The sequence below is a fragment of the Xiphophorus hellerii genome, chromosome 14 (genome assembly GCF_003331165.1).
Source record: "Xiphophorus hellerii strain 12219 chromosome 14, Xiphophorus_hellerii-4.1, whole genome shotgun sequence".
NCBI classification, from domain to species: domain Eukaryota; kingdom Metazoa; phylum Chordata; class Actinopteri; order Cyprinodontiformes; family Poeciliidae; genus Xiphophorus; species Xiphophorus hellerii.
This window is the reverse complement of record NC_045685.1, coordinates 917,545-930,708: the sequence shown is the minus strand read 5'-3', so window position 1 is coordinate 930,708 and position 13,164 is coordinate 917,545. Positions and strand designations below refer to the sequence as shown.

General features: G+C 39.3%; 1 protein-coding gene across 3 annotated transcripts in view; it reads right to left on the bottom strand.

The window, feature by feature from the left end:
* afap1 (actin filament associated protein 1) overlaps positions 1–13,164 on the bottom strand; it is a 103,261-nt gene that overhangs the window by 23,273 nt on the left and 66,824 nt on the right. For all 3 annotated transcript variants that reach the window (XM_032583207.1, XM_032583205.1, XM_032583206.1), the window contains one exon: positions 10,641–10,793. In XM_032583207.1, the coding sequence (XP_032439098.1) occupies positions 10,641–10,793 (153 nt within the window). The remainder of the gene's footprint in view (positions 1–10,640; positions 10,794–13,164) is intronic.

Genomic DNA, 13,164 nt, shown 5'->3' with positions numbered 1-13,164 from the left:
TATATTATGTTGCCCTTCAGTAATAATTAGATTTAAATAGAAAAGATGGGCACATCGACTACCTGATGCAATAATTCACACTACATGATTTTTTGCTCCTATTTTTCCCCTTATGACAATCTTAGAACGTTGGTCTTTCTAAGATTGTGTGGTGTGTTACGGTAGATCATCGTTGCCGCTCCGATCTAAATCAGGGGTTTTCCCCGACTGGGAGCTTTAACTCCTGTTCAATGTGACAGGTAGCCAATCAGAAAGCGTGGATTCTCCTCCGTGCTTTCTGAGGGTAAATTACAGAGGGGAATCCCAAACAGCTGACACGGCGCAACCCGAAGTCCAGCGGACATTGGAGATGATATGTGGAAACAACATTAATGTTTATTCAACATGCAAAGAATATAGAAATGACAAGAGGAGGAGTTGGAGCGAAATTGCTACCGCAGTTGATAAACCCGGTAACTTTTCAGCTGTTCTTCGTTACGTGACGTAAATAGGTTATAATGATTTTCATTCAGTCAGGACTTTACGCTGACACTAGCAACATGCATTGCATGTAGATTGTAGTAAAGCATTGATTAATGCCTGATTTTAAAATTAGTTAACTGGACTTGTAGCCATTATTTTGTGCCCATTGTTGGACACCACACGGCAGGAACGAACCCGATCGAAACGTTATAGCTAGGATTTCTGTCGGGTAATGTGTGATCTGTCAGGTTTTGAAAATGGGCCGACAATCCGCCGACATCTCATGTGCGCTGGGCTTTACACTAAGTAAAATGAGGAAGGGAGGAGTCAGTGGAGAGCACCGGAGTTGAGCCTTTTTTCATTCGGTGTCATCAACAGAAAGAGAAAAAGGCCGGAAGAGACGATAATGTCGATAATTAAAATGAAGTCGATTGATTTACCGTTTATCGCGACAGGCCTATGATGAAAGGAATAAACACAGTTAAAGACTTGTTGGTAAATTAATTTGTTCCCATTTTATAGAGGGGGAACAGTTTATTTCAAGCAGCTGAAATATCCATTTTCTCTCCTCCTCCCCCCATAACTCTGGCAAATACAGAGCAAATGTTTTCAAACTTACTTGATTTGTTGTTGATGATAAGAGGAATAAACACAGTTAAAGACTTGTTGCTGAATTAATTTGTTCCCATGTTATGGAGGAGGAACAGATTATTTCAGGCAGCTGAAATATCCATTCTCTACTCTCCTCCCCCCATAACATTTGGGAATAAAGGGCAACTGTTGCCAAATTCTCAAAAATTGTTATGTGTGATAGCCTGTAGTATACTAGAAATTTCCTTACTACTGTAATCTGTCATATTTTACATTATAATGGGATTTACCAGAAAGTTTACACTCTCGTCTTTTCAGGAAGTCTTAATTTTTGTGCCATGCTTTCAGCCAGCTTCCATCCTCTCATATCAGCAATGAAAAATTATAAATACACACTACGTGTTGGAAAACTGTGTTTTGGTGACTGACTTTTATTTCTGTCAGGCGGAAGTGACAAAAGTTGGAAAAAGACCGATTCTCTTGGCGTTTAAAATAACACAAAACAGCATAAAAAGACCTCGTTTATTTAATTATTTTTACAATTTTGTAAACAACAGCTGCTGATTAAACTAAATGTTACAAGCTTGACATGATTAACTGAGTTGTTTTTACCGAGAAATCTATCAGAAGCGCCGTGAAAATGGTCAGATCCACCTCTCTGGCTGCAATGAGCGCTCCCACACAGGGGAACAGAATTTCACAGGGAAACAGAATTTCGCACAAGACCTCGATCAGCTCTGAACAGACCTGCTAATGAGCCATTCATTTGATTCAGGTGTGTTGGAGCAGGGAAGCACCTGAAAGTTGCAGGATGGTAGCTCTCGAGGACTTTACTGTACTAAACATTTGTATATACCGTGATATCCAAACAAATAAACTTACATTAAGCGAACTATGTATATGATTTGATACTCTTGCGCAAACGGAAAATTAATGCATCCGTAAAAAAAAGAATCAAAAACATGATAATCTTAATATGGAACTTACCTTGTTATTATAAGCTCCAGACAAGACGCCATACTGCTGTCCCCGCTCCTCGGGCAAACACGTGACGTCACAGATACATTACAATTGTGGGGCCAACTCTGTCTGGTGTTTTCAAAATCAACACCAGGCAGAGTTGATTAAATTTAACTCTCTGGAATAACACCAACTCTTTAGGGAAACTAACACTCATGTTGTTGAATTAGACTAAACAAGTGTTGAATTAACACTGTATTTTTTTTGTTTGTTTGTTTTTTTACCCCTCCAGGGGGTCTTTTGTGGGCTCTAGTGTCCCTTTTACGAAAGTAGGCTGACAGGAATGGGGAAGGAGAGGAGGGAAGACATGCGGCAAATGTCGCCGGGTCCGGGAGTCGAACCCGCGACGGCCGCGTCGAGGACTCAAGGCCTCCAAATATGGGTCGCGCTAACCCCTACGCCATCACGGCACGCCCAACACTGTATTTTTAACATACAACACCAACACTGGAAATCTAACACTTTTGAATTTGCTGTGTACGTAACTCACCACACAGTGCAGGATGACTGGTTACAAGCGGCAATCTTAGAATTGGGAACATTCTAAGATTACTGAAGAAATTATACTAAATAAATGTCTTTTTTTAATATTTAGTGGTAGATTTTTCTAACCTTCACGATTTTACTTTAACAATTACAGTGCAGTACAATTTTAGCTGCAGTATTGAGATAGGATCACATTTTCCATCTGCTAAATCAGGATCTGCAACCTCTGGAGACACAAGTTCTTTGGCTCACTTAATATATCAAACTATGAAATATTGCTCTGTTTTTTGTTTCATTCTTTTTTAAGTGCTCCCGATGAAAAAATAGAGTGCACTGTCCCCTGTGGTAAGTTTAGTCTTGAACCAGCCTCCAAAAAAAACAAACAAATAAAAACTCAGTAAAGACATTTGTACATATATTTTTAACCAGCTATAAGGGGGCAGACTTGTATCATCAGCACCGTTTTTTAGACAGCAATTTGAAATGTAAACTATTATGGTTAGTGTTTTTTTGCAATGGGCAATTTTAAGTGGTAATACAGTACTTAATTAATTTAGAATGATTTTTGTGATATTTATGAATGGAAATTGTTTAAAGCATTGGCTTTATTTATTTGCAGAGTATTTTGTAGTTGTTCAGTACAAAATGTTGCATGTTGTCAAGAAAGCCCGAACTCATCCCACTTCCCCATGCTGGAGATTTAAGTTTAACAGCAATAATAAATAAAGTTATCTTTAAAATGAATCACTCAAATGACATCTAGGCCCAACAGTAGACTTGAATGTCAATAAAATAAATCTGGTTGTGTGTGTTGTTTTTGTCTCATGCAAACTTTGCTTTAATTCTACTTTTTTCTATCTAATCATAAGAAATCAGTCAGTCAGTCAGACAGACAGAGTCATGAAACAGGAAAAGCAGGTTTCCTGGAAAAAGAGGAAGTAAGTTTCCAGCCTGCAGATTTATAAAAATAGCTGAGACTATTCCTTATTTTAAAGCATGAAAGTTTTAAAGAAGAAAATCTAAACATTTTGAGTAATTTGATAAGACTCAAAGTAAAATACTTATATTAATATTGGTTTACTTGTAATAATACTTACACTTACATTTGTGGGAACACTTACAAGAAAAACAAGTAACTGTAACTTTGGTATCAAATAATTAGAATCATGGATTATTCTTGGTTTAATTTTAGAAAACATCTGTAATAACTCACATTAAGATTATAATAAGAGTAATTAATAAGTTATGGCTATAAAATTATAAATGAATGCTAAATCAGAGAAGCTAAAGAAAATAAATGTGATATAATTGTGATTTTGACATTGAATTTGAAATGGTGTAGAAGGTGTAACTGCAATTAAACATCACTGATATGTTGGAGGTAGATGGTAGGTGAAAGGTAAAAGGTTAAGGGAAAAAGAGGAACTAACAGGAGAGCAGAGATGACCAACGCCTTATTTGGAAACAGGTTGTTGAACAACATAAACTTTTCAGAGAAAAGGTCGTGCAGGCAAGGGACATAGGAGGTTGAGCAACCCTGAGACATTAGCACAGACATCAGGACATAATGTCTCTAAGACAGTGATGGGTATGAGATCATCTGTCTAAGCAGACAGCCAATGAAACAAGCACAGTAACAGTGCTAGCCAATGCAAACGCACCAAAAGGGTGGATAAACCCTATAAAAGGTGAGTGCAACAGAGGAACCTTTGGTTGGATCCTCCAGGCAGCTTCGAGCCGAGATCGAGATGGACAAAGAACTCTGTAGCTGAAGAAGAGCCGGGGCCAAAGAGCCAAAGACTGTCCTGCGCATGGGGACCAACCCGTCAGACCCGCAACCTGTGGCTTCAAATCGCACTTCTCTCATCAGCTGGGTTCAGACCCCAAAGACAAAGATGAAGATAAAGACAAAGACCAAGGCAAAGACAAAGAACAAAGGCAAAGAAGAAGAACTGGTGCCTTCCTTCCTGCAAGTCCTGTGTGACCTCACCATCCATGCGGAGAAGAAGCTCATCAGACCTACAGAGATCCCTGCCTTCGCCGATCAACTTCCTCCTCCTGCTGCAACACCTTCTTCATCATCAGGCCAGGTCTGGGATTCAAAAGGCCATACTCCGTCCGTCTCTCTCAAAGGTTCCCTTTTTTAGTTCTTAGTGTCAGCAGTAGGGAAAGATAGACTAGATGATTGATTTTACTTATTTGATTATTTCTGCTACTGAATTAAGCTGTACTGACCCTTGCAAAAATGCCTTACTAATAAAATATTTAGAATAAAGAAAATCTAAAAGATGTTGTGGACATTCAGTTAATGAGTCACCTTAAAGTTCTTTGATGGTTGTAAAATAGCTATGATGTTTGATTCTGGAGAGGAAAAAGTGGAAAATGTTTTATAGGTTGCTGGTAGCCCATATGTAAAACAACATCCTTGGGACTCACTGAGTCACTAAAACCAACCTGGTTCAATAACAAATGCAGGTTGTAAAATAGAGAACGAGCGACCATTAACAGGTGTGCTATGTGAAACTAGTTGGCTGTAGGCTGCTCAGTCTGGCTAATTCACAGGGGGAAGAAGGTTGGGACACCTGGATGGTGGCCGTCAGAAACCAGGCGAATCGTTTCTCGAAACCAGCTTAAACAGAGTTTACTTCAGTTCTGGACAGGATAAATCCCAGCAGATTTAGGAAACTCAATTAACCCGCTAGAAGGAGAGCTGGTAGCACATCTCCCCTCTCAGAAGAGGAAGTACGAGAGTGAGAGAGTAGAGAAAGAAGGGGGGGGGGGGTTTGTTGCGCAACAACAATGTGTGCAAAATATGTTGAAAAATAATGGGTTAGTCTGATCCTGGTATTTAGCTTTATTAATTACTCTCGTTGCTCTTTTTTGAAGTTTGGTTAGTGACTGTTGTGTTGTTTTGTAATTAATTACCCAAACCTCCCTGGAGTCACTTAAATAAGGTAAAACCAAAGAACAGTACAGAATGTTAAGGTCAGGCTGTTTCTTTGTGAATAGAAAGGTGTTTTGTACTGTAACTATGATAGGCCCACTTCATGAACTGTGAACTGAAATAGTAAAACACTGACTCATAATTTCTACTTTTCCATAGATGGACATGCATTCTTGTTTAAAGGAAAAAGGCCAACAGCCACATAATGCTCAGATAAAAATAAGGGTAATTCAATTTCTAAGTATGATTTGCAAATAAAGTTCAGTTAAGTTCCTTCTACCTTGATAATAAATGGTTTTAGTTTTATTAACCCTATGAATTTAGTAAAATGTTCCTCAAATGACTGGAAATGCATAGTTTTGAGTAGATTGTGGTTAGTGTGGAAATCAGCTGATTGTGGAAATCAGCTGAGCATGGCGAATGGTGCAGAGTCCGGCACGGGAGTTCCCTTCTCCAGTCGCCCCCGAACTAAACCGCAGATCTACAAGACTACTGATGGAAAGCTTATAGTAAAGGATGAATTTTTAAACTTTCTTGTGGTCAAAATTAAGACTATGTGTCAGGAAGAGCTGGTGCTGCTTGCATCAAACACATTTGACTTTGAGTGGATCGAGTCCTCTAGAAAAGTCCTGTTTGAACTGTGTTCCAATTCTAAGCAGCGGTACGTGGCCTTCAAAGGGAAGCAGAAAGCTGCAAATGCCATTAAAAGCTGTTTAAAAGTTCTGAATGAGTGCGGGGAAGCTATACCACACTTTGTCTCAAACTTCCTGGATGAGCTGCCACCTGTGATGTTCAACAGCCTGGATGTATCCAACCTACTTAGCAAGATGGAGCATTTACAGAGCGAGGTCTGTGCCCTAAAGCTTACAGTGTCACGCCAAGTGGACGTTGAGGAGGAGTGGCGTGAGGTTACCACTACCATTGACCGCAGAGTTGCGGCAATGGAACGACATTTGGTGCCCGGCGGTGGAGGATCCAGCAGTATGGATACACCTGCTCCAGGAATACCCAACGCCAGTGACATGACAATGGATGTGAACGTCTCTGAGGAGGTGGCGGCATGCATGGATTCTGTTCCAACAAACTGTGTCACCGCTGATAATGCAGCTCTGCCCGGGAATGGGAACTACACCGACTATTCCAGGAATATTGCTGAGTCTGTCAAGGGGAGTGATAACCGATACTGTACTGTAGATGCGTCCACGAGTTCACCCACATGGAACATGGTGGTGAAACAAGGGCGGCGTATGAGAACCAAGAGCCATCCAGCTCCGTTAAAACGCCAAGTCAAATCTGAGCGTAAAAGACCAGCACCTATCATTGGTACTGGTGCTCAAAGCACCATAAAAGTGGTAAGAACGAAGCTTGTAACTGTCTTTGCAATGAGATTTCTTCCAGATCTTGATGATGAGACGCTAGCAAATCTTAAAGGAAAACTTGGACGTGATGTTGAGTGCCGGCGTATTGTCACTGGGAACACCAGATACAGTTCTTTTAAAGTCTGTGTGGAGTGTGAGAACGTTGTAGAAGTGTATAACCCAGAGCTGTGGCCAGAGGGTTCGGTGGTGCGCCGTTACTATGAGCCACGGAATAAACCTACAACGTCTAAAGGGACTGGGTTGACCACTTCCAGTGATTCCAGAGGGTTCGATAGAATGGCTGCAGTGAATTCCTCATAGACCATTTAATGCGTGTTATTTCTTACAATTGCCGGGGAATGAGTGTCGGTAAAACAGCTGGAGATAAAGCACGACGTCTGGTTGTGAATAGACTGTTGCAAAAATGTGATATTCTTTGTTTACAAGAAACTTTTTTATCGAAACAGGATTTGGGAAGTTTGAACTGTATTAATGACTGCTTCTGCAGAGCTGGTGAATCCACTGTGGATCTTTCTATGGATATAGTGAGAGGTCGAATCGCAGGAGGAGTGGCTATTTTATGGCACAAAAAGCTGGATCCAGTTTTAAATGTCATCAGAACTGGTGTTGACTGGTGTATTGCTGTACATTTAAAAGTTGGAAACAAAGAATTTGTCATTATTAATGTCTACACACCATATGAGTGTCCTCAGAATGAAGATATTTATTTGAATAGACTTGCTTTCTTGAACTCTTTTATTGATGACCATTATTTTACTTCTGTGTATGTAGTAGGTGATATGAATGCAGACATATCTGATGAAAATTCTTCATTTGCCAAACATATGCAGCAGTTTTGTGTTGGTAACAGTTTTATATTGTCCAGTGAGCTCCTGCTACCTGCAGACAGCTTTATACCTATATAAGTGAAGCTTGGCATACAACGTCCTGGCTTGACCACTGCATTAGCTCTGCTGATGCCCATGCTGTTGTAAAATCAATAGAAATCTTATATGAATATTCTATGTCTGATCATGTTCCATTTTTAATGATGCTGGATATTAAAAGTCTTCCAGCGTTTATATGGGGGGCAAATAGTGCCCCCACAGCTAAAGTTAAATGGTCCAGACTCTCTAAAGATGACTTGATATGAAAACGGATCTTCTTTTGAGTAAAATAAGTCTTCCTCTTCAATCTATTATGTGCTCAGGTGTTAACTGCAATGATATTTCTCACTGTATAGATCTTCATACTATGTATGATAGCATTGTGGATGCTTTGTATGAGAGTACAAGACCATACCTTACATGCAGAAAGGCTAACAACATCAGGCCAGGTTGGAATAAACATGTGTCAGGATACCATGCAGAAGCTAAACAGGCATATAAGATGTGGGTACAAGCAGGTAGACCAAGAGATGGGACTCTCCTATATTGTAAAAAATTCACTAGGGCAAAGTTTAAATATGCCATTCGATATATTTCCAAATGTGAGCAGAACATGAGAGCAGACTCCATGGCTGAAAAATTGCTTTGTAATAATGTCATTGGCTTTTGGAATGATGTCAGAACCTTAAACAGGTCTGCTGTATTACTCCCCAGTATCATAGAGGGCATATCTGGGACTCATAATATAGCAGATCTATGGAGACAGCACTATTCTGCCTTATTTAACTGTGTAAAAAGTGAACCCTATTGAGTGGGAAACATTGCTAAGAGTGATGCGGTTATAATAACCCCTAGTGAAGTCCAACAGGCTATAGAGTACTTGTGTGAGAATAAGGCGACAGGTTCTGATAGCATTACAGCAGAACATCTGAAATATGCTAGCCAAAAAGTGGCTATGCTGCTTGCAATGCGTTTCTCTGGGTTTATGACCCATGGGCAGTTGCCTGATTCCTTATTATCTGTTACCCTTGTGCCAGTAATTAAGGACAAAACTAGTAAGGTGGGTAGCCTTAATAACTACAGACCAATAGCTTTAGCTAATGTGATATCTAAAGTATTAGAAAAAATCTTGCTTGGTCGGCTCAATCAATTTATTAGTACAACAGATAATCAATTTGGTTTCAAAGCCAAGTTGGGAACTGATCTCTGTATTTATGGCCTGAAAGAGGCAGCAAGAGTATATCTAAGAAAAAATTCATCTGTGTTAATTGGGTTTATTGATGCCTCTAAGGCCTTTGATCGTGTCAATCACTGCAAGTTATTTGGCAAATTAAAACAATGAGGTGTTCCGACATTATTATACGAATTTTGGTTTACTGGTATTCTAACCAGAAAATGCATGTAAAATGGGCCAATAACATCTCTGCTTCCTTTGGTGTGAGTAATGGTGTGCGTCAGGGTGGGCTTCTTTCACCTGCCTTGTTTAACTTGTACATGGATGACCTGTCAAAAGAAATGAACCTCTGTAAAACTGGATGTATGATCGGTGATACTTTGGTCAATCACTTTATGTATGCTGATGACCTGGCTGTACTCTCACCCAGCAGTGCTGGTTTTCAGCAGCTACTGAATATCTGCTCTGATTATGGGTTGAGATTTGATGTGCAGTATAATGCTAAGAAAACGGTTGTACTAGTATGTAGGATTAAAGCAGACAAACAACTTTGCTTCCCTGATTTTTTTCTGTCAGGGCAAAAGTTAAATGTTTGTTCCAAAACTAAATACCAGGGTCACTATATCACAGACCAGCTCTGTGATGATGATGATATTTATCGGCAGTGTCGCATGTTGTATATTCAGGCAAACATTCTGGGGAGGAAATTTCATATGTGCACTGATGAGGCAAAAATAAGCCTGTTTAAAGCTTACTGTTCACCCTTGTATACAGCTCCTTTGTGGTGTAAATTTAAAAAAGCTAGCATGCAGAAGCTTAAGGTTGCGTATAACGACTCTGAGAATTCTGCTTAAGAAATCCAGGCTTAGCAGTGCAAGTGAGATGTTTTGTAATGCACATGTCAGAACATTCCAGGCTCTGTTGAGAAATCTGATACACAAGTTCATGTGTCGTTTAGGCAGCTCATTGAACAGTCTTATTGTAATGTTTTCACATCCCTCTTTCAGTGCGCCAAGATACCAATCGGCTCTGTGGAAACATTGGTATGCAAGTCTTTTATAAGATTCTTTTTTATTTTTATTTTATTTTGTCTTTTGTTCTTTATATGTCGTGTTGTTGTGTATCATCTCTTTGTGGACTGTTGAATAAAGTAAAATCATTGTATTTTAATTTCTGGGGGAGCAGACCCCACTAGAACTGTGTCACAGCTGCTTGTGTCTCTCGTTAATGTTTAGAGATTTTGGCAGGTATGATGTATTCTGGAGATTCTGTTTCATGTACAGTATATACAACTCTAGAAAAAATGGCCAGATCTCTGATTTTACTCTTTATACGTATATGTGTGAATAAAATTAACATTGTTCTTTTATTCTATGAATTACTGACATGTCTCCGAAATTCCAAACAAAATTTAGAGATCTCTTAATTTTTTCCAGAGCTGTATGTAATTGTTAACAGTTTTAGTTGAAGAAAAATATAAAAAAAATGTTGTGGAGGGCCCCCTGTCGGTGATTGGCCCTTGGAATTGTCCTAACTTTTGCATCCCTGGCTCCAACAAAAGCAGAAGTAAATGTGAATATAAATAATAGGGAAGTGAAAGTTTTATGTGATACCAAGAAGTCATTGCATTGATGAACAGGGCCTCCCAACATGGAATTGTCATTAGTCATGCCGTTGAGAAGACATTTTCTAAATTTGATTAATGAACCCAGTCTTACCACAGGTGGGAACATCTTCCTCTGCAGATGAAGTCTGTTCATCTGTGGATGGCTTCTTCTTCCCCAGGCTGATGATCTTGGTGATCTTCTTGCTGGCTCCCTTTCCAACAGTCCCAGTTTTCTGCTCTGATTTGGAGTTTTTCTTTGCTTTTCCTGAAAGAATCAAGGCTATTGTGTCATAATTCACAGTTTGTGATTAAAACAAAAATAATTAAAACTTTGCAATGTTTCAGTTGAAATACCTCTGCAGAACCTTCACTGCTATAGAAACATATCACCTGCTAATTTATGTGGATTACTAAATCAGTACAGTAAGGATAACAAGGAGAAACAGAGCTACCTCAAATATTACTATAAACAAAGAGCAAGTTTATAATCAAAAGCTAATCTCCATCATCTGTGAATTTTGCTTATTTTAAATCCAAAAATCTCCAGTAGTGCAACAAGTTGGTTTGTTCTAGTTTTTATATAAAGAGAGAAGAGAAAACATGATCATCATCCAGCTGGAGGGAGAGCAGACATTTAGTAAGACAAGTCTTTGGAGTGCAGCTGGGTCTATTTGTTTAGTGAAAACTGCAGTTTGCGCTGGGTTTTAATGTGTCTGAAAGAATCAAGAAGATATTATGTGTGCATTACTCTGACAACGTCTGCTTTAGAACAAAATGCCATCTTACCCTGTGTGCGTCTCGGCAGGGTCACACTGACCCAGTGTCCGCCTATACCCCTCTCTTCCCGCTGTCTAAGCTGCGGTTAGCTGGTAGACTGCAGATCTCAACTATAGGCCAAATTTCTATTGTTTCAATTAATATACCATATATGTTGTGCCAGGTTCTTATTTGAGAAGAAGAATGTGGCACCTTCAAGAATCTGGAAATTATTCCTAAAGATGAACCAGACTTCACAATCTCATTTGGCACTGCTCATTCTCTCTTCCCCTGCCCCGCTTGCTCTCTGGTACGCTGCAGCTAGCATGGCATCTTGTGAATACTCAGGATAGTTAGCATGACCACTGATAACAGCGGACAAATGGTTTTCCTGAAATGGTAAGTTGTTTCTCCACCATTAGCACACTTAGCAGCATTGCTAAGACCTTCCTCCTCTGATTGGTTGTTGTTGGGAGCAATGCATTTCTTCAGACAGCAATCATAGCTCAGGGAGGTTAAGGAGGAAATTGATCTTTTCACACATTACCCATCTCACAGCAAAGTGTCACAACATAATGACAGTTTTAACAAATATGAAAAAAAAAATTCTTTATCAAAATTATACGGAAGCTTTAGCCTTTCCAAAGTCATGACATCACCCTAATCCTTTTATTCAACGTTTATATGTAAATGAATCTTTGACATATTTTTTCTCTTATTATTGTTGTATTTAAAAGATAGAATTTGGGTAATTTTAACAGACCTACAACAAGAGAAGTGTAGTCTGATGTAACTTCAGAAAGTGAAAAAAAAAGATGAATGTGTCTTTTTAGTCAGTTTACATAAACTTCTGGTTTCAAGTGTGCTCTATACGTATGGTTTTGTATGCAGGTGGAAGAACAGCTACAGAATAGCGGTTCTTCCAGCTATTAACTGAGTAAAATCTATTTAGAAAAAAACTTTTACTTGAGTTTATCAGCACTCTGTGTGACACCTTACAAAAAGAACATGGCTGATCATGATGGGATTTGACAGAAAATGAGCAATGTTCTGTTTGCTTTGTATGTTTCTGGGTGATAAGCTGAACCAACTGAGGATAATTTGGCAAAAAGAAGAAAAAACAAACATAAGACATTCAGCATCTGGTATGAAATGCACTTCAGAGTCAATGTAACAGACCTCAACCAAAAAGAAGAGGGAACAAAAGCACATAGCTACTATTCAGCTGACGACCCAAATAACTGAGAAGACAAGCAAAGTGCTACATGTTTCCATCAGCAGGCCACATGAATTTGGCCTGCTGATGGTAAATAATTGGTGTGCTTTGACAGATTCTCTGCTTTGGTGTGGGTTTCAGCAAGAGGACACAATCCCAGCAGCTTATATCAGTCAATGTGCTCATTTTTTGTGTAAATGTATTTTTATTATATGATCCGAAGGGTTTCAGTCATAATCTTCTCTCAAATGTAGAACTTTTACAGGAAAAGTTTGTGTACTCAGTAATGACATGCAGGGGCTCCGCCAGGAAACTTGGGCCCCATGACAAAAAATTTAATTGGGCCCCGTGCTGCTACAATTTTTTGAGTCTATTTGACCCATAAAAAGCGGCATAATTTTAAACACATGCAACTGCCTTGCTTTCCTGTCATGACAGTTTGTTATGAGGCAGATAATATGTGAAAACATGAATCTCCTCCAGCTCCTCCCTGACCTACTACTGACGGCTAAAGATTGTGATTTACAGCGCTAAAATCCACCTCCTGCCTCTGATTGGTTGTTTTTACAGAGAGTACCGGGAGAAGGCAGAGGAATTAAATTATTCTCAGATAATCTCTCAACTTATTGACAGTCAACAGATATCTGTAATTTAAATGCAAGGT